The sequence below is a fragment of the Hemibagrus wyckioides genome, linkage group LG25 (genome assembly GCF_019097595.1).
Source record: "Hemibagrus wyckioides isolate EC202008001 linkage group LG25, SWU_Hwy_1.0, whole genome shotgun sequence".
Taxonomy (NCBI): Eukaryota; Metazoa; Chordata; class Actinopteri; order Siluriformes; family Bagridae; genus Hemibagrus; species Hemibagrus wyckioides.
Window position 1 is genome coordinate 12,099,939 of NC_080734.1, and position 27,036 is coordinate 12,126,974.

The 27,036-nt window shown below is 39.0% G+C and overlaps 1 protein-coding gene across 1 annotated transcript; it reads left to right on the top strand.

Annotated features, from left to right (window-relative positions):
• The first annotated feature begins 7,924 nt into the window (after nt 1–7,924).
• On the top strand, nt 7,925–12,717 carry LOC131345699 (G-protein coupled receptor family C group 6 member A-like). Its single transcript, XM_058378700.1, has 6 exons — nt 7,925–8,134; nt 8,247–8,538; nt 9,133–9,921; nt 10,004–10,210; nt 10,343–10,460; nt 11,364–12,717. Exons 1-6 carry the CDS (start codon nt 7,935–7,937, stop codon nt 12,203–12,205), a joined length of 2,448 nt encoding a protein of 815 aa, XP_058234683.1. The 5' UTR covers nt 7,925–7,934; the 3' UTR covers nt 12,206–12,717.
• The last annotated feature ends 14,319 nt before the right edge of the window (nt 12,718–27,036 follow it).

A 27,036-nucleotide genomic window follows, 5' to 3' on the forward strand; every position in this document is an offset into this window, starting at 1 on the left:
CAGTGGAGCATTGTGGAGGAGATCAAGCGGGCCCACACCACTGAACCCCCTCCGCCAACCTGTCCACCTTCCAAGTTATATATACCTACCTCCATGCGTCAACGAGTTATGCAGTGGACCCACGAAAGCCCAAGCTCGGGTCACCCCGGCATTCTGCGTACCACCCAACTCCTACGTCATAGATTTTGGTGGCCATCACTTAAAGCTGACATGGAAAAATGTCAAATCCTGTCCCATGTGTGCCCAATCTCGTACGAGCAATCTACTTCCAGCTGGATTATTGGAACCGCTGCCTACTCCACGACGGCCATGGTCTCACATTTCCACAGACTCTCACAGATCTACCCGAGTCTCAGGGGTTCACCACTGTAATGGTGGTTATTGATCGGTTCTCCAAGGCCTGTAAGCTTATTCCCATGAAAGGGTTACCGACAGCCATGGAAACCGCCCAAGCCTTGTTCCACAATGTGTTCCGTAATTATGGCCTTCCAGAAGACGTCGTCTCAGATAGGGGCCCACAGTTCACGTCACGGGTTTGGAAGGAATTCTGTAAACGGTTGGGGATCAACGTCAGTCTAAGTTCTGGATACCATCCCCAATCTAATGGCCAAGCTGAACGCCTGAACCAAGAGTTGGGAAGATTCCTGAGGGCATACTGCAGTAGAGAACAGCATCGCTGGAGTGAGTTCCTTCCCTGGGCAAAGTATGCACAGAATTCTCTAACCCACTCTTCCACAGGCCTCACCCCATTCCAGTGTGTCCTCGGCTACCAACCACCATTGTTTCCATGGTCAGGAGAACCCTCGGACGTCCCTGCAGTAGATACGCAGTAGTACGTCCAGGCGGAGTCAGGAGGTTTGGGAGCGAGCCCATGTACGCCTTCAAAGGGCAGTCTGCAGGCAGGAGATCCAAACCGCCTACCGGGTGGGCCAAAAGGTCTGGTTCTCCACGCGGAATCTAAAATTGCATCTCCCTTGCCGTAAGCTCAGCCCAAAGTTCATCGGACCATTCCAGATCATTCGCCAGGTTAACCCAGTCTCTTATCGTCTAGAATTACCCAGGGCATATCGTATTTCCCCTACCTTCCATGTGTCTCTTCTTAAGCCCTTTCACGCACCACAGACAACCAACCCCGCCTCCAGTGAACCACCTCCACCCCTAGACGTTGACGGTTCCCTCGCTTATCGGGTACATGCCATGCTTAACTCCCGTCGTCTAGGAGGCCGTCTTCAATACTTAGTGGACTGGAAGGGGTATGGCCCAGAGGAACGCTGCTGGGTAAACGCTGCAGATATTCTGGACCCGTCACTCACGGAGGAGTTTCACCGTGCCTTCCCCAACCGACCCGCACCTCGGCCTCGGGGACGTCCACGTCATCGAACACCTGGAGGTGTTCCTAGAGGGGGGGGGTTCTGTAACATCACACCCAGATCCAGAACACCAGAGGGAGCCCTCGCCTGAGTATTAGCACTCTCGTACTCACTTCCTGGTTTGTTTTAGCATTTAAGCAGCATGCTCCCTTTGTTCATTGTGAAGTATCGTTCCTTCGTGATATACTAAGCCTTGCCATAGTTCTGCTCTCAGATTGTTTCTTGTGTATGATCCTTGCCTTCGTCTTCGACTTAGAGTTTCGGTTTTGTGTTTCGGTATTGATTTTCTAGTGTTTGATTTCCGACTTTTGAACTTGGCTTCGTCTATATGGTTTGATTCCTGCCTGTGTGAGTTTAAATAAAGATCTGCACATGGATTCGAACACTCCTGTCTCCGACAAGTCATTACAGTCTGGCTTACTTTTATTCCATTATTTTTCCTAATGGAGGAAAAGCGGCACATTATTCAGCTCTCTGCTATTATGGTCTCCAACTACACAGTCATGATTTGTCATTTCAGCCCAAAATGGTACAGAATATTTTTTAGAAATTAGAGAGAAGAAACCCCATTTTCACCTTGCTGACTCTGCTGGCAGGCACATAGACAGAAGTTGGTTCTATTAGGCAAAATATGTAAACCAAACAAAAAATTTTTTAAAGAAGTAAATTACCTTAAACAGAATATATTTTTTATTGCTAAAGAACAAGTATTATTGTGGTTAATAGTATTTTCATGCAGGTAGCTAGTGAATTATAAAAGTCAATACAGAAATAGTTGCAGGGCAAATAAGCAATGTGCCCCAAAATTCATATGAAACATGGAATTTACTTTTTCATCTTTTCAGGTCATTTTGGTAATGAACACAGATTACACAGGGATCTTGCATGATTCCAGTGGGAATTATATATAGGTCAAATTTGAAAAGTCCAATTCATCTCACCAAACTGGAAAAAGAAATTGCCAATTGGTTCACAGGTATTCCTGTATTTATTATATGCATTAGGTATTACGAGTATTACATCTTGTACATCTATAGCAATCTTGCTTTTTCATATTAGGCTCTTTTTTTCTTTGCAACCTAAGAGCAAATATCTCCATTCCACCTTTATACTCTTAACCACTTGACTACTCAAAGGCATAGCATAGAGAATAATGCATTGGCTCTATTCCTAAGGGAGTAATAAGGAATACCCAGATGAAAATGACTCCCTAAAGCATAGGGTAGGTTTGGCAGATTCAATCATTTACAGCATTGTGGGTTTTTGTTTTTTGACAGATAAAATCTGTCAATCTAATAAAATCAATGAACTACAAGAAGACAGCATCAGTGCATTAAGACAGCATCAGTGCACTGATCTTAATGATCATTAAGATCAGGCTAACATCCTGATCATTGTAATGGGCTGTTCAGGTTCCAATATGAAGTGTTAATATAGGGGAGACAAATGTGCATTCACAAAGGGGAATTAAAGACAAAAGAAAGCAAGAACAGAAAGGATGACAGAATAATGAAAAATAATGAATGCAGACAAAGTGAAAGACTAATAAAATGGTCTACATGCAGTCAAATATCTTCCACAAGCAGTATAGGACAGCTCATAAGACATGCTTATATTACACAAAATATCCAGAAATATGAGTCCCTCTTGGGGCTCTTGGAAAAAGCATCACAGACCCAACTTTCTTTATTTGCCTATTTCACCTTATTAACGTTACAGTATGAGCAGATAAACCAGGTTTAAGATGAAATCCCTTCACTAGGACCTCAAGATTTAAAGGAAGGAAAACAGTGTGAATTGTATTTATTTGTGCGATCGAATGTACACAATATTAAATGACCTACAAAATGTAAATGGGATTTCTATTGTCTTTCACTTATATATAGCAACTTGTAGATATTAGGATGAAATGTCATTGGTATGAGGAAGTAACGAATAAACAAAACATACATAACTCGTCAATCAACAGAAGGTTGTCACGTGCCTGAAATTTTCCCGAACCACATATTACTGTTGGTTTGTGTTAGTTTAATCATTTTTTTCTCTTTAAAGTATTTTAACTCTTTATTAAGTTATCTTCATTATCTACCTGATACAAACTTATCTTTTGCTTAATTTTTTCAATATTCTTCAATCATGTGCCTATTATCTTAAAAGAGCTAATATATGATTTCTTAATTAATTCAGCTTTGTGCAATAAAAGGTTTAAACAGACAAAACCCTTGAGCAGTGTACTCCAAGCAGTTAAATTAGAAGTCAGTATAGATCAGGAAATCAGAAAAAACAGCTGTAACAAAACCTAAAGCTGGAGGAGAGTATAAAAGAAGACATAACAAACAGTGAATACCTTCAATAAGTAAATAAATAATTAAATAATAGATAGATAGATAGATAGATAGATAGATAGATAGATAGATAGATAGATAGATAGATAGATAGATAGATAGATTTAAAGGGGGGGGCAAAGAGACTCACCTCATTTCCAAGTAAGTGAAAAAATTGGAAATCTTCCAGACAATTAAATTACACTGTGCAGAATCTTGGTCAACCCCCATGCCAAGATTAAAGATTCTACTCAAGAATATAAAAGAGCACACATTATAAGAAATAAATGTAAAAAGGTAATTCATAGTTACATAATCGTATTTGCAGATATTAACCATGTCTTAATTTGATTATACAAAAATCAAGTCAGTTTCAGTTATTAAAATTCTCTGCATAATTGAAATCTTCTATAGACACAAGTCTCTGAAGATTAAATGACCCTTTGGAGACTGGTGGTAAACAGTTCTGAACTTGTTAATTGAGATTACAGTACAGAAGCACAGCAGTGGAGCAACAAAACACCCCCTTAACATAATCTAATTAATAGCATTAACAGACATGTGGTTCTGTGTAATCCCACTAGATTAAGATCTCTATTGAAACATCATCAAAATTATAAAACAATATCATTGTTGCTTTGATTTTCTGCTGATGAATATGAACACCACATGTCTCAACATTCCAGCCTTACTACTGTCTCTGGTCTCTTAGAGGAAAGCATATTTAGCATATTTTTTATAACAGCCCAGTGCTCAGAAATCCTACTGAACTCTTCAGTGTCTAGCTCACAGGAGGCCAAGCCCAAGATTACAGATAAAAGGGATTAAAGCTTTTCTCTTTCTTTCCTCTCTAATTCCAGCTAATACTGAGATGGGACAATGAAGAATATTGCTAAGTAAATATGGACAGCTTATAGGTGAAACACTATCCAATAGTAAATGTACATTTTACTAAGAATTAAACTTATATATAAATTATTACATATAAATTATTATGGTTGATATTTCAAACTTTTTTCCACCATGTGAAATTTACTTGTTTACTATTAATGTATTTATCTACCTTTTTATACTTAGTTTTAACTGAATAGTTACATCATGATGTATACACTGAAATGTGTTTCATTAACTTATTTTGGAGGTACTAAAATTGTCAAAATTTCATGTTTTATTTCTTTATTATGATACTGTATTTGTATGTTTTAAGGAAAATGGGATCACAGAGAAATGCCAACTATTTATAATTGTCCATCATTTATTAGTAATTCTGATATATAGATAAATAGAACATATCACATGTACGCTGCTTAAAATTCCTGGATGCCCAATGTAAATTATCTTCCTACTTCCATGGTATTAGAAATGTCTAATGGTTGACCTTTGCCCTTTGCAGTTAAGGCCTGAATTACAGGCTACTGGGCAGAGTAAATACTCAGCAAATAGCCCTGTGTGTCAGTACCTGGAAAAATCCACATGTTCAAAAACTTTTGACATGTAAGTTGCATTTCAGGTGTGTGGGACTGATTTTTAAATACCACTAGCAAAGAAAGTCTGACATCTTCAGTTATTATTATTTTTAACTTGATTAGTACTTTTTCCCAAAACCACAGCAACCCTTAACCAGGATATTGCTTTAACTGAAGCTGAAAGTATGGACATGATTTAAAAAAAAAGCCCTGTGCTGTGTTCACCTCCTTTGTCCTGTGAATTTCATATCCTATTGTCTACATGCCAGTAAAATCCACATTCCTCTGTAAACAAGTGTAATGTAGTGGCCAACACAATTAAACATATACAAACATAAAGTATATACACCGATCAGCCATAACTTTCCGACCACCAGCCTAATATTGTGTGGGTTCCCCTTTTGCTGCTAAAACAGCTCTGACCCATCGAGGCATGGACTCCACTAGATCCCTGAAGGTGTGCTGTGGTATCTGGCTCCAAGATGTTAGCAGCAGATCCTTTAAGTCCTCTACACTGCAAGGTGGGGCCTCCATGGACTATCCCACAGATAGTCGATTGGATTGAGATCTGGGGAATTTGGAGGCCATGTCAACACCTCAAACTCCTTGTTGTGCTCATCAAACCATTCCTGAACCTTTTTTGCTTTGTGGCACGGTGCATTATCCTGCTGAATGACGCCACTAACCATCAAGGAATACTGTTTCCATGAAAGGGTGTACATGGTCGGCAACAATGCTCTGTAATCAGCTCTGTATGAAGATTGGCTTTTAGTGTTGGGGAGTGAAGTATGTCAAATGATGTATGACTTGTGACTTATAACAGGAACATCATAGAATTTTTAGCCTGACCTGATAATAATGTTGAAACAAATAAAAAAAAAACAGTTATTTAGGGAACAGCTGTTCCCTACACTTCATGAATCTATTTTTTAAGTGTATATATGAAATACAATTAAATTGTTCATTGTGTGTGTGGGTGTGTGTGTGTGTGTGTGTGGGTGGGTGGGTGGGTGTGTGAAACTAATCTGTCTTCAATAAGAAAAAAGCAAAACAATAATAATGTAGTATTTCCAGATCAGGAATTACAAGCATCAGAACACATAATGATGTTTAATAAAGATAAAGATGTATTTGTTAATCTGTTGATGGTTCAGTGATCATGGTATGTACCTCAAATAATAAGCTAAAACGAAAGTAACCCAAAAAATTAAAAGAACACAGAAAAACGAAATTCTTGTTCTCATGCCAAACTTGTATTCAGTCTCCCGGCTATGCAAGTGACTTTTCATTTCTAAAACCATTTGTGGCATCTTTATTTGTTTTTCACACAGATTAATTGAGCAATAACTCCAGCTTCCTTTCTCGCATCAGGTATTCAGCCTGTCAGTGATTTATGTGACTGTTCCAGTCAGCCAACTGAATTAGTGTACAAAGATAAGAGCTTGTCTCATATTTATGTTTGTAACGAAAGTCCTGTCTCTGTCGAGTTTCGCTTTCTGTAACTTCAACTGGGGTTTACATTCAAACTTAAACTATTACATCCCACAAAGTTTGGCATGGTGACAAGATTTTGTCACTTTTTAGTGTGTGTGAAAAAAACTATGCATTTTGAGTTTTACAAAAGACTTCAATTCACATATGTTAAAATTGACTCACATCCACACTGCCATTGCTTAATCAGTGTGTGTCTTGCAGTTATGCTTGTGCTTTAGATAAGTATATGGTATTCATTCATTCATACATTCATACATTCATTCATTCATTCATTTGTTCCTCATTCTTCATCAGTAACTGCTTTATTGTCAGGGATAAATCATTAGGGGGGAACACTCTGGATGGGACTCAACACTATCACAAGTCACCATGCACACACAGCCATTAAGTTCTCGTCAGAGTTAAAGAAGACAGTTCACCTTCTGACACGTTTTCCGGAAAGTTTAATGTTTCTTTTCTGTTTCACATTTTTCAACATTTGATGCCATTTTGATACATTAATATAGTATACCATGTTAAAAAAGCAGTTTTTCAGATCAGTGTAATAATTGATGCATTTCATATATATCGATCTAAATGTTAAATGAAAGTGTTAAATTTGGTCCCAAACAAGTGTCCTGAATCAATCTTTGCAAAATATCTTAAAACAGAAATGATTATGTAAATGATAGATAGGTCTACACTGTCCTCAGTTAATTCTTAGCTTTATTTGAAGAAAAACTGATTTAATTCATTTCTGACTATTTGCTTTAAAATAAGATCTTGGTGGCTGCTCAATGTTTTTAAACCAATGTTTAAGAAAAAAATAGATGTGTTTTATTCCACGAGTCACTATCTAAATGATTCCATATAGTCTCAAATGTTTAAAAATGGTAGACAGAAAGGAGAATTCAACTTTTTATATTTGGTGCCTCAGAGAAAACATTCAGAACTCCTCATAGACAGGAATTCGAGCTCAGAATAAAACTAGGGATCCTAGAGCTTCTGTAATTTTATAATGAACCGTAATGTTACTGACATCACATAAAATTGTCATGATGCAGATTATTTTACAGGTTTCTATTTAATGATGAGACAACAGTATGTTAATACTCATTTTACAGTAAGTAACTGCACAGTAAGGGTTAACTGTGTGCCACTGACTGTTGTACCTGTTCTACCAGTTTTCCGGCAAATTATGGGAAAACAGGGCTGTCCGTCTCTGCATGTATATATATATAAGCTTGTTTTGTGTTTCACCAGTGTGAGAATTCCAGGTAACTTTTCACCCTCTTTATAACATGGCACCCTCTGTTTCTCATCTGTGTCTTTATGTGCTGGGGGTAGTGATGGTAGGGTCTGTAGCACGCTGTGATTTTATAGAGTCACATTTCGGAGCATATATGCCTGGTGACATTGTCCTTGGAATTGTGGGATCAGTTCATTCTAAAGTACAAGACCTTAAAAATCGGACAAGCCCAGGATTGTATACTTGCACAGAGTGAGTATAGAGGAGAATATAATGTTCTTACTATTTTTTAAATATCTGCCTTTCTGCTTTTAATTATGCCTCATTTAAAACAAAGCTTCTTGTTTTTTCTGTTCATTTTTAGCTTTGATCAAATACCATTTATGGCATCTTTAGTTGTGTTTCACACAATTGAAGAGATCAATAACTCAGGCTTCCTTCCTGGTATTAAACTTGGTTATCTGATGTGTGATGCTTGTGTATATGGTACCAAAGCTTTAGACTGTGTGGAGCGCATGCTTGCTGTTAATGGGCCACCTACACTCCTCCCTGACTACTCAAACTTCACATCACCCATAAAAGCACTCTTGGGTGAAAGATACTCAGAATTGTCTATTCCTATTGCCAAACTCCTCAGTCTCTACATGATTCCCCAGGTAGAAATACTGACACATTGTTCTTAACAGCTTTTCTGTAGTGTTTCTAATTGTTTAATGACTAAAGGTTTGGAAATACATTTATTCACAAATTCTGAAATAATTTAGATTTTGTTTTCAAAGAATGGTTTAAATTTGCAATTTGGAAAATATACTGTAATTGTTTAAAGTAAACAAATCTAAGATACCATTTAATTTTTATCCTTTAAAACATTTAAAACAACTCTGAAAAAAGGCAATATTCAGTTCAGCATAAACAAAAACATTAATTTCTACTGATATGAAGGTTTTATATCAATCTTTTTATTATTTATTAATTTACTGTAAGTGTGCTTAGTGCTTGTTTTTTTATGTATGCACCTTGACAATAATAATAATAACTTGGCATTTATAATAACTTATAAATAATTTATTTTATGTCCTGGTAAGTCATTTTCACAAGATTCAGTCTGCACCTCATCAGTGACTTTCATTCACTATACTGCATATTTGAACTGATTTTTTAATCAATTTAGTGTGACAAGATATTTATCTCAATGAATATATACAATTCAATGTAACATATTAACTGATTTTTTTTTTTTACCTTAACAGATAAGTTGCACCTCTACTGCACCAGCACTGAGTGACAAATTACGCTATGCGTCGTTCTTTCGCGTTGTTCCAAGTGATTTGTACCAGACTAAGGCACTGGCAAAGCTCATGAGCCATTATTCCTGGAACTGGATTGGGGTGGTTACCCTTGATGATGATTATGGCAGAGCAGTCCTTGAGAACTTTGTGCAGGATGCACAGAAAGAACAAGTGTGTCTCCATTACCAGAAAATCTTACCAAATTACCTAGGTTCATCAGATATAGAAGAGAAAATAATAAATGTAGCTGATCAAATTGAATCTTCAAATGCAACAGTTGTTCTGCTTATTCTAAGACCAGAACATGTGCAGATGATCTTTCAGGAGATGATTAAGAGAAATGTTAGTCGGGTCTGGATTGCTAGCGATGCCTGGTCCACAGCACGCTTCTTAATGAAGATGAAAGACATTAACAAAGTGGGAGACATATTTGGTTTTACTTTCATCACTGGGGACATTCCTGGTTTTGCAGACTACGTGCGGAACATTAGACCAAGTCCAGGGGCGAGGAATGATTTCATCACTGAGTATAAACAAATGCGGTCAAACTGCGCTCAGGGTCAGGAATCACAGAACCCTTTTTTTTTGTATTGCAACAATACAGATGATAGTTTCCTTCTTCAGACTGTGGATCTGACAGAGGCTTTCAGTCAGAGAGTGGCAGTCTATGCCATTGCTAATGCTATCAAGAAGCTTTTAAAATGTGATGACACTTCCTGTTCTGAAGACACTAACTTCCTGCCTTGGAAGGTAATAGTCACAAATATAATCTTTAAATATTCTAAACATTGTTGCTTGTGTTTTAGGAATAATTTCTTTTTTATGTGTACAGCTTATAAGCATTCTTCGTAACATGAACTTCACTGTGGACAACCAGACATACTTCTTTAATAAAGACGGTGATTTTGAAAATGGTTATGATCTTATCATGTGGAAGAAGGATGGTGATGAAAGAATACTTGATGTTGTGGGGAAATACCTTATAAGCAATAACAACGTTGATGTCTATGAACAAAAAATCTCATGGTTTAACAATACGGTGAGAGAAAAATAAATGCTCTTTGTTTTAGAAACTTCATATGAGTATAAAGCTTTACAATGTTTATAATAAACACAAATACATAGTTAAGGATTTTTTTTTAACAAAGGTACACTCTCTCTTCACATTGAGGTTCCTGAATCCAGATGTTCAAAGAAGTGCCCAAAAGGCACACACAAGAACATATTAAATATAACATGCTGCTATACCTGTATCAGCTGTGCTGCTGGAGAATATTCTGACCAAGAGGGTGAGTACAATTAAAAGTGTATAAAAACATTCCTTAAAGGACATTCGAATCTGATAACACTTTAAGGTTGGCAGTTTTTCTAAAGTTTAGAACTTTAATAAATGATATGAAACAGTTCTCTTTGTATTTTCAGGGAGGTGGCCTAAGCTTAGTAATAACCTTGACATCCCTTTCCTTGTAAACAACAGTAGCGGAACAGAGCTACAAATTTGCATTGGATTATATCTAATGCCACAGACCATCTAATTCTTAAAAATCATGAAATAGAGGCAAGCTCAACTCTTATCAAATGTTTGGTTTTATTAGAGTTGGTTATCAAAGAGCTGTTCTTTTGGAAATAATAACTCAGTTGAAATAATCAAATTTATGTCAAAATCACAAAATAGAGGCAAGGACTACAGTCAACTCTCATCAAAAGTTTGGTTTTATCAGGTTTGTTTATTCAAGACCTGTCGTTTTGGAGATGCTCTGACTCTGTCTTCTAGCCATCACAATTTTGCCCTAGTGAAGGTCACTCAGATCCTTACACTTTCACCAATTTTTCCTGCTTCCAACGCATCAACTTTGAGCACCATCTGTTCACTTGCTTCTTAATATATCCCACTCATTTACAGGTGCCTTTACAATGATTATAAAGAAAAGATGTTATGCACAAAACCTGTTAGTGGTTTTAATGCTGTGGTTGATTGGAGCTATATGGTAGGTAGGTAGGTAGGTAGGTAGGTAGATAGATAGATAGATAGATAGATAGATAGATAGATAGATAGATAGATAGATAGATAGATAGATAGATAGATAGATAGATAGATAGATAGATAGATAGATAGATAGATGTGTTTCCAGAATATCAGCCCTAATTATGCTACGTTTATGATTTTAATGTTCCACTTTTTCTTCACACAGATCAAGCAATGTGTTCAAAGTGTCTAAATGGAACATCTAATGCTGAAGCAACAAAATGTGTGGAATGGAAGGTGGGAATTTTGGAGTGGTCAGCAGCACATTCTATTGTGGTTCTTTTTGCGACAGCAATTGGCATCCTACTATTAGTTGCCTCGATTATATTTTTCATTAAACACAGAAAACACAGAATAGTAAGCGAGATCTTAATATTGTTGTGCATTATGCATGTAGGCCTAGTTGTAAGTTTTGGAAGTGTAATAGCTTTTTTAGGTGATCCAACCCCCCATCAGTGCATGTTACAACAGGCAATGTATGGTCTTGGCTTCACTCTCACTGTGGCATGCATTCTGGTTAAGGCGTTTGGCTCGTTCATAGCCTTCCTGTCCTATGACCCAAATAGACAGCGTTATTTAAGCAGGTTTAATAGGGCTTTTGTTAACATAGCCATCATCACTGCTGTTCAAGGTCTCATTTGCCTCTTCTGGTTTATATTTGATCCTGCTTTTGTTAACAAAAAACAATCTAAATATGATTCAACTGTTATGGACCATATGTGTGCTTATGGGTCTAACTTGGCTGGCTTTGCTGTGTTGCATATATACATTGCTGTTCTAGCTGTGTTATGTTTTGTCTTTGCCTTCAAAGGAAGAGAGAATGAGAATGAGCCTATAGTCTTCAGCATGCTCTTTCATTTGTTTGTCTGGCTTTGTTTTATTCCGTTCTTTTTCCTAATGGAGGAAAAGCGGCACATTATTCAGCTCTCTGCTATTATGGTCTCCAACTATGGAGTCATGATCTGTCACTTCAGCCCAAAATGGTACAGAATATTTTTTAGAAATTAGAGAGAAGAAACCCTATTTTCACTCTGCTGGCAGGAACATGGACAGAAGTTGGTTCTATTAGGCAAAATATGTAGACGAATTTAAAAGCAGTAGAAGTATTGTGGTAAATGGTATATTCAGCTAGTGAATAAAAAATAGCTACAGGGCAAAGAAACAATATTCAATAAACAATATAACAAAGTCCATATCATTGCAAGGGTTTGAGCTCAATTATGAAATCGTTGGTGTGAATTGAAAAGGACAATCTATATGAACAAACAAGAATATGTAAATGTTACTAAAATACGGTGCATAGAGGCAAATATTGAGATCCCTTATCAGCATTATTAGACACTATTTGAAAAGACATTTACCCTTTACAAGATTCCATTGTACTTAATCTCACAATATGAATCATTACACATTTCTGTATTACACGTTTCATGAAGGGTTGCAATAATTGTATGATGTTTTTCATTTTAAATATAGTATAAAATAGCAGTAATTTTTTTAAGACAATTATTGTAAATAGGATTTTTTTTTTTTTTTTTTTATATTTAGTCTATTATTGACAATCTTTTTTCTGTGATGCAAAATGATTATGGAAATGTACATATCACATAAATAAACAATTGTTTAAAATCTCATGCTTTTTTGTAAAATCTATATTTTTTTATCATTTCATCTTTTGACAAACAGATTGAAAACATTTTTATTCAAATTATTATAAATTTATTCAAATCTGGCATGAGTTCGGTGGGAAATATATATATAGGTAAAATTTAAAAAGTTCAATCCATGACATCAAAATGCAAGAAGAAATTGTCTCTTGGATCATGAAGACATAGATCTGACTCAAATTCAAAGTAGTGAAATTTATAGTAGCAGTAACAGGCATCTGGTAGGAAAAGAAAGAATCTGCTGTACAAGTGGGTTTTCATCTAGTGTGATCTCAAAATGAAGGGACTGACATTCACTTTCACACTTTCACAGAACACAAAATTCTGTACATTCTGAGATGCATTTCTGTTCACCACCATTGAGAGAGAGTCTATGAGTTTCTATGTTCTTCCTGGCAGCTGTTGGATTACAAATTTATAAAATGTTAAATCTAGGTTGCAACGTAATAATATATAAACTAAAAAGTTATGTACATTGGGTTTTACATATTAAGGTAAAGATGATGACATTCTAAGAAGATCAAGTCTGGCAGCCCAGGTGTCTGAGACATTAACCTTTTGTCTGTATGTACTTCCTGACCACTGGGCAGGGTCCCAGGTTAAATGTGAATGCTAATCTCAAGGCCAGGTTGTGCCTTTGTCTCTATGATAATGTGAAGGTCTGGGTGATACTGTCAGGCTGATTGGATTAGCACCTAAGCATTTGAATGACACTGTTATGCTGATGAGATCAGGGCTGGGGAAATTCCATTACCAGGCTGATTCCTGTACTGCAGTTGTATGCTTTGTTTAGATTGTCTCCACCTCTATGTATCCCTCCCCCTGGAAAAGTATAAATTCTACAGTGCTGAAACTATAGTCAGACTTGGATGACTACAGCGACGCACAGTGAGTTCTCAATAAAGAGTAACTTCTGCTTGAAAGATATCCCAACGTCTTCTGGTCTCTGCTTCGACAAGTAAAAAGTTTCCAACACAGCTCAAACCAATCTGGCCATTTTCCTCCAACCTCCACACGTCATTGTTGATGTCTTCATCATCACACACTTCTTGTTGTGTGTGAAAATCCCAGGAGATCAGCTGTTTATAAAATACACAACCATATAAATGCATATGTGTAGGGGCAGGTGATCAACAATCCTCCTTTATCTTCAAAACCAATTGACTATTCAAAAGTGTAGCATAAAGAAGATTGCACTGGTTCTATTTCTAGAGAAACAGTAAAAAATCTTAATAAAGAATACCCAGGCTAAAATTACCCCTCAAAGCATAGGGCAGTTTTGGCAGATTCAATCATTTAAAGGAGCATCATCTTTTTTGACAGATAAAATCAATTAACAGCAAGAATACAGAAAAAGTGCTTATGGTGGAGAAAGAATACAAATTATTAAGGACTTGGTTTTGTCTACCTTGATACTACATAATCAACAGGTGGATAACATTCTGATTATTGTAATGGGCTACACACCTTCCAAAGTTAAACTCCTTACAGCAATCAATAACCACCAAGACAAAGCTCTGCAGTTTGGATCATGTGAAATCAACAATTACTACTTCTCTGGTGAGACAGAAATTAAAAGCCAAACAGAGACAGAAAGAGCCACTGGAGGATGAAGTTTATTACAAGACGAAAATACTGCTGTACAGCTCCAATGTAAAAGACCCACAGATTGTGATATAATTAGGGGAAGTGTTGATATAGGGGAGACAAATGAGCATTCACTAGGGGAATTACAAACAAAAGAATGCAAGGACAGAAAGGATGACAGAACAATGAAAATTATTGGTTGCAAGAAAAACAGACAGAGAGAAAGGCTGAAAAAAAATGTCTACATACAGTCAATTTTAGATCTTCCACAAACAATAGTAAAAGCTCATGAGGCAGCTTATGCTTATATGCAGGGCCACACTGGGCCCCGGGGCTATGAGTTACTGTAGGCCCTCAACCCCCACCCACAAATACTGAGGAAAAAAATGTGCATCGTTCTAATACTGCTGAAGTTGTTTTACACTAATAAAATCAAGATGGGACAAAAATGTATTTCTACCATTCAGAATAACAGTTGCCAGTTCAGTTACAATATACAATAAAGAAAATTGCTTACCTTAAAAACTTTTTTCGTGGTTTTTGCAGAAAGATAAGTCCTTGATAATGTCACTGAAGACCAGGGATCGAAAAAAATCTCACTTTCCAGGGACATCAAAGTCTTCACTCATTTTAAAAATGTTATTCGGTCAAGGACAGTAAGTGATTTTCCTTCTGATGTTTGATTAACATTATTGACACTTGACCACTTTTTTAAGCTGCTGTCACTTTAAAACCTCAGGACCCCATATACTAATGGTAATACACATTTTATCTTTAACTATTACCATTCATTTAAGACAAAAACGACTTTGATTACGAGGATATTTGGAAAGACTTGTATTTTTACACATAACCAGTGGCGGTCGGTCAAATGTGACGCTTGAATTAATAATGATAATGCATGAAATTTACACCAAAGCTCCACTAAATAACACCACTAATAAGTGGAGCATGTGGTGGGGCATTTGCGATCAGCACTACCGATGGCCTGTCAATCTGCTCCACAGCCAATCACAGCCCCCTTCTTGCTTGGGCCCCGGTGCTTCACCTAGCGCTATTGTTAATGCGGCCCTGCTTATATGACACATAACATCCCTAAATATGAGTCCCTTTTAGAGCTCTTGGAAAAAGCAACACAGACCTACATATTTTTTATTGCCTATGGTCACCTTATTAACATTACAGTATGAGCAGATAAACCAGGTTTTAGATGAAATCCACTTACTGGGATTTATGATTTAATAGAAGGAAAAAGATCTTTTTGTCTGTGATAACCAATTGCAAGGCAGGTGTTTCCTTCAATGGCAACAACAATAGTAACAGTTATTCACTCGACCAGCAATTCTCAGAAATGAAAAAAAAAGAAAAAGTTGAAGCAATTATCCTTTTCCAGCATTCAATCAATCATTTGTGTCATTCCCCATTTTAGTTAACACAGGCCCAGGGGATGGGAGTAATAAAATGTCTTTACCTGAAACAGGAACTCAGATGATGACACCAGGCCCTCCATGCCCTACCGGTAGAATATCCCCTGATGCCACAAATGACCCTACCAGAGAAATTGGATAGCCTCGCCAGACACTGTCTGGGCTTTCTACAGTAACGCAATGCGTTATTTGCCAACCAGTTAGAGACCTACAGGGAGGATGTGCCAAGTATGCCTTCCTCTTAGCCCTGCTTGCAGGAAAGGCCCTGGATTGGGCCTTTGATGCCTGAGATATTCTGCTACACACCCAGCACCCTTCACAGACACTCCAGGGCCTCCCCACCTTCTCTCCCATGCAGCTGGGAAAGACTTGAGTCTCCCCACAATCCCATGTTCAACACCCCTCAAGGTCACAGCACTGCACAACCAACCCATTGCTGACGGCTACATCACACATCAAACTGTTCAGTTAACGCTGCGCATAGGACTTTTCCACATCGAAGAGCTAATCATATTGAGATTCCCATGGCTTTAGGCAAATGATCCACAGATCTCCTGCCAACACAAGGAACTGCTCCGCTGGTCCCCAGGCTGCCTATAACACTGTCTTAGAAAGAGACTCAACCTTTCCTGCCATAACACCACCATGGAGAGCCCCAAGCCCACGGCCGCAGTCTTTATCCCTCACTAGTACAACAAGCTATGAGAGGTATTTAACAAAACTACACCAGGTTATGTATGTAACCCGGTTCCTGAGAAGGGAAAGCTTCTATGTGGAAGTCGTGTCTGAAGCTCTGTGTGAAATCACGCAAATTTATCAGCTCAGGTAGGTCATGTGATAAAGTAGAGTGCCAGCAAGACCATGAAAGGGAATCTACATCACATTACTACAGCTTCTACTTGTCTGAAAGAAGCACAAGTAGACACCAGGGGTGTGGCTAGCAACACAACGTCTCGTTCCCTTCTCAGGGAACCGGGTTGCATACGTAACCTGGTGTAGCTCCCTTTCGAGGAAACTCAATGCTGCATCATGGCTGACGCTATGGGAATACCAATGCTGCCACATGCTGGGATATGTCTGTCCCAGAGGTCATGAAAGAGCACAAACAAGCCAAGAGCAGAGCATCATTAGCCCTGTAAGACCCATGACACAGGGGTGGGGTCCAGGTTATAGAACCCAATAAACGTGTGTGGAGAGGACCAACCTGCTGCAGTACAAACATCCTGGCAAAAGCTGGCAGGAGCTAACAAGGCATAGAAATAGCCTTTATTTGTCACATATACATTACAGCACAGTGAAGTTCTTTCTTCGCATATCCCAGCCTTGGAGGGATATCCACATGGTGGAGATGGTTGTCTCTCACCTGGGGAACCTGGCCCTAAGCGATGGACAGCCACCCAGATTTTACATGGGGTGGCTTCTTTTCCTGCCTCAGCAGGCCAGGCTGGGGCTGGTGGGTATGGCCTAGCCCTAGATCCTCACTGCGGCAAAGAAAGAACAGCCCATTAGGAGACACCAGGATGTCTAAAAGAAACAGCCAATGGCATGGGCCATCTGCTTTGTGGCACAGAGGGCTAAATCTGTGGCCTGGCAGAGTCCTCATTGATGAGCCCCTTCCTGCAAATGAGCTCCTTTAGCAGGTCAGCTCAGTACGACTGCAAAACTACCATTGTGTGCAGCACAGCAACGGCTTAACCTGCAGGATTGTAGGCCTTCCCTATAAGGCACATGCAGCCAATGAAGGGGAGAGATAGCCTACAAGCATCACTTCAACCCTAGACATTGCCGCATACCCCTGTTCATCAAAGTCCACAATGGCTGAATAGTCAGGAGTGGCTGAGGAAAACAGTCAGGCAGAATAAGGATTATTCCACAGCCTCGACACCTTAGTGGCGGCGGTATCAGAGTCAGCTGAGAGGACAAAGGGATTCACGAAGCTGTGAAACAGTGACAGACTCCGGCGCGCTGCCTCAATAGACACAGGACTCAAGCCATGCGGCACAAGTGCTTGGCTGGAAATACAAGCAAGCAAATGCCGAATGAGCTTAGCAACAATGTGCGAAACTCAACAGCATGATTGCTTTCTCTCAAGAAGCAATTCAGTGACATACCACTCATCATCACCCACATCGAGCTCCTCAGAGTCTGATGAAGACAATAATCCCTTGTTTGAGTTGGGAGAAATCTAAAAACGAGCTCCCAGAGTCAAAGCAGGAAAATCTGAGTTGGGAGAGAGGGAAAGAGAAAGAGGATCACCCGTCTCTTGTTCTGCCTCCACTAACTCGACCTGCAAGACCCATGATCTAAGTAGGCTGGAGAAAATAGCCAAGCGAGAGGAGAGTTTACAAAGAAGAAAAGTTTTGCAGTGCATGAAGCTGGCTCCCTCAAGAGCCACGCATACATGCTCCTCTATCAAACAAACAATGCAGACTAGCCCCCCAAAATGTAGTGGGCATGGATGCACACACTGCATCTCTGTATTGACCACAAAGGCCTCAACGCGAAGACTGTCTGATACCAGTATACCCTATCTCTGGTACCTGTTGCCATGGAACAGCTAAGGGAAGTCTTTTATTTCACCAGTGCATACAACAGAATTAAGGAAGAGGATGAAGAGGATGTGCCACCACCAGGGGGCACAATGAGTACCTCAACATGCTGTATGGCCTGACCAATGTGCCCTCCATCTCCCAAGCCTTTATGAACAAACTGTTCCCGAGACCTATTGAACTCTTGTGTCATTATCTACATTGATGAAATCCTAATCTACTCCCAGAACTAGCCCCTCCACATTAACCATATTACCATCCTAACCCACCTGCTACAGCATCACCTTGTGGTCAAAGCTGAGTAATGTGAGTTCCACAAAGTCTCCATTACCTACCTTGGTTACATCATCAGTCAGGCATGGCATAGAGATGGATGTTAACAAGGTGTTAGAATGTGGGGATGGAAATGTGGGAATGGCTCCCACCAACCAGTGTCAAAGAACTGCAAAGGTTCCTGGGCTTTGACAATTTCTATCGGCAGTTCAGTTGGGACTATAGCTCCATTTGCTGCCCCACTATCCTCTCTGCTATGTGGCAAACCATATAAGCTCCAGTGGTCCCCAGAAGGCCTTTGAAGATCTAAAGCAACATTTTACCGCAGCCCCCATCCTGCAGCATTTGGACCCCAACCTCCCGTTCATCAAACATACCCAAGTGGAGAGCAACTACAAGGTAGGTAACAGGGAACTGCTATCAATTACCAAAGCACTGGAGGAATGGATGCACTGGTTGAGGGGGCATGGCATCCATTCCAAAAGAACCTTGAAAACATTAATAATGCTATGAGAGCTAACCCCCATCATGCCCGTTTGGAACTCTACTTCACCAGATTCCATTTCACTGAGACTTATTGCCCTAGCTCCAAAAATTGCAAAACTGATGCCCTTTCCTGTTGCCACAACCCCAGAAACAAACCTATGATGTCAGAGCCCATCCTCCCACCATGCATCATTATCACATCGGTCCAATGGGACATTATGGAGGAGGGTCATCCAATAGGTGCACTCTACCCTCAATTTGGGACATCCAGGTATCCACCACACCACCAGACTAGTTCAGAATGCATTTTGGTGGCCTTCCATGACCATGGACATTAAGACCTATGGGGAGGCTTGTACAGCGTGTGCCAAGGTAGGAACCTCATGCCAGCTCCCATGCGGCCTGCTGGAGCCCCTCCCAATACCACAATGCCCATGGTCCCACATTGCAGTCGATTTTGTCATCGCCCTTCACAATTCTCATGGATTTACTATGATTCTGGTGGTGGTCAAAAAGCCTGCAAGCTGGTACCCTTAAAGGGATTCCCCACAACCATGGAGAAGTTGCTTCTAGCCCTTGTCTTCTGAAACTATGAAATACCGGAAGACATTGTGTCTGTCCGGGGCCCCAAATCAAATCGCAGTTATGGCGGGACTTAGGGATCAATGTCAGCCTCACATCAGGGTCACATCACCCTCAAGCCAGTAGCCAAGCTGAGCAGATAAACTAAGAACTGGGATGCTTCCTAAGGACTTATTGCAGCTGAGAACAACAAAGCTGGGTAAAGTTCATCTGGGCCAAATACGCCCAAAACTTGCTAACCCACTTCTCTACAGGTCTCACCTTGTTCCAATGTAACCTGGGATTTCGGCCCCCCCACCCCCGTTCCTTGGTCAGGCGAGGCCACAGACGTGTAGTTGACGACTGGTTCCATCACAGCACTGAGGTATGGGAGTGGGCCCACATTCACCTACAGAGGACAGAGTCCCATCAGGAGATCCAGGCCAACCGTAGAAGATGCCTACACCCCCCATACAAGTCAGTGGGTGTGGCTCTCCACCCAGAATATCAAACTCTTCATAGGGCCTTCAAGATCACTTGCCAAATTAACCCAGTTACCTATTGCCTCCAGTAACCCCCTCACTATTGTATTTCTCCGTCATTTCATGTCTCCCTATTCAAGCCTGCCCACGCTCCTACTCCCACCCCCACTGCAGAATCTCTCCCCCCACTGCCACTTGACATCAATGGGGCACCTGCTTACATTGTCCACACCATCTTGGACTCACAAAGGAGAGAAGGCTGGCTACAATATCTCATAGACTGGGAGGGGTATGGCACAGAAGAACATTGCTTGGTCAATTCTGACAACATCCTAGACCCCTCACTCGTTGAAGAATTCCACCTGGCCAACCCCACACAACCAGTACCCAGACCCGTGGGGTGCCCTGGGAAAAGTAGAACGCCTTTAGGGGGGATTCTGTAACATCTTTTGTGGCAGGTTGCCTCCACTCCACCAAAGGGAGCCTTCACCCAATTTTTGCACAGACTTCTGGGTTTATAGACACTTCCGGTTCTAGCCATTTATAAACAGCAATCTTCTACCGAGCCATTGTTTTCACGTTTTGTCATTGCCAATTGTGTGTGAAATAAAATGAAAGCAATCTATTTACAATGTTTCCATGACAGATTATGATAAAGAAAGTGATAAAGAAATGGTCTTAGTATTCTCTTTATTATTAAGTTATATTTATTAGCAAACCACAAACTTTTGCATCACCATTGACACAGACAAGCTTAATTTTTTAATGTTCTTTAAACCTTCATGCTACAAAAGGTTTAAACAGACAAAACTCTCACGCAGTTTACTGCAAGCAGTCAAATTGGATGTCAGTATAGATCAGGAAATCAGGAAAACAGCTATAACAAAATCCAAAGCTGAAAAGGGGGATAAAAGAAGACATAACTAACAGTGAAAACCATCAAAAATAAATAAATTAATTGCTTTATAGATAGATAGATAGATAGATAGATAGATAGATAGATAGATAGATAGATAGATAGATAGATAGATAGATAGATAGATATCGAAAAGAAGGGGGGGGCAAAATTATAGAGGCAGATAACACTGAAATCCTTGTCTTTCTGATGATAAATATGGACACCACATGTCACAACATTCCAACCTTACTACTGTCTTTGCTCTCTTCCAGGAAAGCATATTTAGCTGAAACAGCCCAGTGCTCAGAAATCCCAATGAACACCTCAGATATTTACTTGTATACTATTAACATAGTTACATTTACATTTTGATGGTTATTTTTCCACATTTTAAAAGTTATTTTTAATTGAATTCCTAAAGTACATTATGATGTATACACTGAAATGTGTTTCATTAACTCATTGTGGAGGTACTACAATTCTCAAAATGTCAAGTCTTGTTTCTTTTTTATGATATTTTATTTGTATATTTTAAGGAAAATGGGATCTTTTAGAAATGCCAATTGTTTATACGTGTATATCATTTATCAGTAATACTGATATATAGATAAATAGAACATGTTCTTGGATGCCCAATGTAAATCATCTTCCTACTTCCATGGTACTTGAACGTGATTAGTACTTTTTCTGAAAACCACAGCATCCCTTACCAGGATAACTACACATCAATTCCTTTGTCCTACGAGTTTTACATCCTATCGTCTACTAGAGAAAAAACTGCACTCCTCTGTAAACAAGGTAAGAGTGCCATCTAGTGGTCAATGCAAATAAACAAATACGTACATAAAGTATATATATAGCATACACAGATATAAAAAATACATACATAGGCAGCAAGGTGAAATTTAATAGGAACAGGCTGTGGTACAGTGAATTCTGAAGGATTTCTGAATTTGTGAATTCAAGACCTTTGTATCCACTCCCATATTCTAATCGCTTCAACCACTAATTGTTTTTATCAGCTGCCTCTACCTGTAGTCACATTAATACTTACAGGTTTTCAGATTTATTTATACTCAGTGATGTACACGAGAACACACATTTTACGCCTTGATTCTCCTAATGATTTATCCTTTTTTTTAACAAAAAATATATTTAAGATATAAAAATAGTGTTTCTTTAAAAAATAATTTGTAAGAGCATATATACACCAAGCAAGCATTATGACCAGGAGCCTAATATTGTGCTGGTCCCCCTTTTGCTGCCAAAACAGCTCTGACCCGTTGAGGCATGGACTCCACTAGATCCCTGAAGGTTTGCTGTGGTATCTAGCTTCAAGATGTTAGCAGCAGATCACTTAAGCCCTGTAAGTTGCTTGATTGGATTGAGGTCTGCGGAATTTGGAGGCCAAGTCAACACCTCAAACTCATTATTGTGCTAATCAAACCATACCTGAACCATTTTTGCTTTGTGACATGGTGCATTATCCTGCTGAAAGAGACCACAACCATCAGGGAATACCATTTCCATGAAAATGTGCTCCCAGCAGAACTTTGCCTAAAGCATGACACTGCCTCTGCTGGCTTGCTTTCTTCCCTTAGTGCATCCTGGTGTCATGTGTTCCCCAGGTAAAAGATGCACATGCACCCGGCCATCCACGTGATGTAAAAGAAAATGTGATTCCTCAGAGGAGGCCACCTTCTTTCATTGCTCCATGGTCCAGTTCTGATGTTCACATGCTTATTATTGGCACTTTCAGCAGTGCACAGGTGTCAGCATGGGCACCCTGGCTGGTCTGCAGCTATGCAGCCCCATCCGCAACAAACTGCGATACACTGAATTCTTGACACCTTTCTATCAGAACCAGCATTAACTTCTTCAGCAATTTGACAAACAGTAGCTTGTCTGTTGGATCGGACCACACAGGCCGGGTTTTGCTCCCCATCTGCATCAGTGAGCCTTGGCTGCCCATGACCCTGTCACCACTGTTCACCACTGTTCCTTCCTTGGACCACTATTGACTGAAACTGACCACTGCAGACCGGGAACACTCCACAAGAGCTGCAGTTTTGGAGATGCTCTGATCCAGTTGTCTAGCCATCACAATTTGGCCCTTGTCAAACTCGCTCAAATCCTTACGCTTGCCCAGGTTAACCTGCTGCCTAATATATCCCACCCACTAACAGGTGCCATGATGAGAAGATAAGTGTTATTCACGTCACCTGTCAGTGGTCATAATGTTATGGCTGATCAGTGTACGTGTGACAAGTTTATCTGCCAACCCTCCTCCCTACCACCAGAGGAAACCTTAGCCAGAATATTGATCACTTCCAGGTGATCTCCTGGTATTACAGACTCTTAAGCTTCATTTGCAGCCATTCCACACGAAGTACTGTTAGTTAAGTGACATGCAGAGCCTTTTGACTGTGTTTCTGCCTTTAGATTTGGATTTATTCCTGTTCTGGTTCTTCTAAAAAATGCACATGAATTCTACACCATCTGCTGCCACTAGTTCTTCACAATAAGCTAATGTTGTGAAAAATCATTCTGCCACTATACTGTGTGTCCTTTGATTTGTTTAAAATTCAAAAGAAACATAATGCTTGAGCATTGAAAAGTGATTCTGAGAAGCATGCTGTGCTGGGCATGCTTTACTTTCCCAGTGTGTCAATAAATGAGACCACAGCCGTGATGTAACCAAGTTATTTACCTCACTGTCGACAAAAAAAGGGTTATATGAATTTAAAAAAACTAAATCGAGTGTAATAGTTTATAGTCCAAAAAAACTAACAAAGTTGATTAATGTCCTTCAGTGCAGGTGCATCCACAGTTACCCTGACCTTTTTTTGCGGGCTTATGAAGACCCTGAGCATCTATGATGTGCCCCAAGCACTCCAGAGAATCTCTAAAAAAATTCACATTTCTCACACTGGACACAAAGCCCAAATTCATCCAGATGGCCGAGGACTGCGTCTACATTCTTGAAATGTTGCTCAGTCACTAATCTAGTCCCTATCTAGATAGCAATGAACATTGGGAATGCCTTGTAAGTTCTGATCATTTGAAGTTTGAAAAATTGCTGAAGCCGAAGCAATACCAAACATTAATTGAATGTAACAGAGCAGTTCATGTGATGACGGTGAGATTTGCATGAACTTATTGCCAAGGGCACATGTAAGTATTTGAGTGGCCCAGTTTGGTGTGCAAACAAAGTTTTGGTGTGAGTGCAAACTTTACAAAGACATTCAGCTCATACTCTCTGTTAGCTCCTTTAATCTGTGTTCCAATGCAGCAAGGATCTTCCATGGATCTGCTTAAGTAAGTCTTCTGCCTTGACTAGATGCCATGAAAACCTAGGAACAACTGGGAAACATTTGGTCTACAATACACTTGCTGTTGCTGTAGCTGACCTTATTACGCCTGAACTCAATTTATAAGATCATCTGCTTTGTAGGAATGGATACTGATTGTATGTGTGTTATGTTTTTCCAGAAGAATCACCAACAGAGAGATGTAGCCAGCAGATGGAGACATTTGCCTTGTTAGTCTCACAGTCATTCTGTCTTAAATTAATCAAGTAGTTCTTTGTAATCAGCTCTGTGTTAAGCTGCACTTTTAGTGTTGGGGAGTGATGGTGTATCTCTAATGATATAGGCATCCTAAAGGTTGACAGGGCAATTTATAACAGGAACATCATTATATTTTCAATCTATGACCTGATAACAACGTTAAAACAAAAATTACAGAGAAAAAAACAGTTATAGAGACGCTGTTCCCTACACTTCATACAGAAAAATATCATCGATCTATTTTTGATGTATATATATATAAAGCCAAACAATACTAATGTAGTATTTCCAGATCAGGAAATACAAGCATTAGAAAACATAATGATGTTTAATAAAGACAAAGGTTTATTTGTTAGCCGTTGTCAGTTCAATGATCATGGTATGTACTCTAAAAAATAAGATAAAACAAAGGTAACCAAAAAAAGAACATAAAAAACTAAATTCTTTTAATATGTAAAACTTGCACTAAATCTGCCAGCTATGCAAGTGACTGTTCCTGTCAGTCAGGTAAATGAGTGTACAGAGAAAACCCCTTCATATCTGAACTGAATGTAGGTGAAGTGAAAGTATGGCATGTAGAAAGAGTGCAGGATAGATGTAACACTGAGATAGGAGTTTGTCACTGTTGTGAAAGTTTAGAGAAAATAACACAGTTTTTATAAACATGATTAATATTTCATGATTTTGAGTTTTTATAAACATGATTAAAACACAAACAAAAAAGGGAAACGTTGTCACTCGTTGACTACATTATAACACCTGATCAGGACAACCTTACCAAGGTCTGCCTAAGTTGATTCTTAGCCTTGAGTCTCGCCATCTTGTCTCTAGTGCATTCTGACCTTCCAACAATTCGCAAAAAAAATAAAATAAATAAATCTCTGGTTACAAGCAACTTTCAATGACAAACAACTTATAGTCATATACACAGAAGTTCAGAACATCTTCCTTTAAAATATTCCATCACATCACTTATTTACATTTGCCTTGAAAGGCAGATTACACACTGGCAATTTTTTAAATTAAATTATTAGTATTTTTAATTCTGCCTCATTTAAACCAAATATTGTTGTTTTATCTTTTTATTTGTGGATTTGATCACATACCATTTGTGCCATCTTTGGTTGTATTTCACACAATTAAAAAGTCAATAACTCAAGCTTCTGTCATGGAATTAAACTTAGATATCTGATGCGTGATGCTTGTGTATATGGTATCAAAGCTTTAGACTGTGTGGACACTTGCACTCACACACTTGATCTCCCATCAGGTATTCAGTCTGTCAATGACGTACGTGACTGTTCCAGTCAGTCAAGTGAATTAATGTACAAAGATAAGAGCTTGTCTCATATTTATGTTTCTCATGAAACTCCCGACTTTCATTTTCTAAAACTTCAACTGTGGTTTACATTCAAACTTAAACTATAATATTCTACAAAGTTTGGCATGTGACTTGTCTTTTGTGTATGTGAAAATAAAAAAAATTATTTTGCATTTTACAAAAACGATCCCAATTCAGAGATGTTAAAATTGACTCAGCTCTACACCAACATTGCTTAATCTGTATTTTCAGTGCTATAGTGTGTGTGTGTGTGTGTGTGTTTCAGTTATGCTTATGCTTTAGACAACTATATGGCACTCATTCCTTGATTCATTCATTCTTCACCATTAACTGCTTTATTGTCAGGGATAAATCATGAAGTTACGAAAAACACTCTGGATGGGACTCTACTTCAAGGCACCATGCACACAGCCATTCAGATCTAGTGAGATTTATAGAACCCAGTCCACCTACTGGCATGTTTTTGGGAAGTGGAAGCAATCCAGTAATGGAAATCCACACAGAGTGGGTGATACCTGTGACATACTGTACATAATACCTAGTTTGTATAGTGAAAAGGTCTAAAGTATATTATATACAGCTCTGGAAAAAAATAAGAGACCACTGCCCAATCTCCAGATTTGAACCCTACTGAAAACCTCTGGAATGTCATCAAGAGGAAGATGGATGGTGACAAACCATCAAGCAGAGCTGAGCTGTTTGCTTTTTTGCAAAAAGAGTGGTATAAAGTTCCCCAACAGCAATGTGAAAAACTGGTGGAGATCATGGAGCCAAAACACATGCAAATCGGGGTTATTCCACCAAATACTGATCTCTTAATGTTATTTAACCAAAGCATTAACACAATTTGTTTACAAATTATTTGCATTTTGTTTTATTTGAGTTATTAAAGTTCTGCAAATACTGCATGATCTTGGGTTATTTTGATGTGTTGTCATTTCCTTTAAATATACACTCGAAATAACAATAGTTATATTTTGAATTTGACAAAAATGAAA

Bases quoted from the DNA above. Each gene is read 5' to 3' on its own strand.
- LOC131345699 (XM_058378700.1), top strand. From the start codon at position 7,935: ATGGCACCCTCTGTTTCTCATCTGTGTCTTTATGTGCTGGGGGTAGTG. The intron at 8,539-9,132 runs GTAGAAATACTG...TTACCTTAACAG, and splicing joins GTCTCTACATGATTCCCCAG to ATAAGTTGCACCTCTACTGC. The intron at 10,211-10,342 runs GTGAGAGAAAAA...CTTCACATTGAG, and splicing joins TCTCATGGTTTAACAATACG to GTTCCTGAATCCAGATGTTC.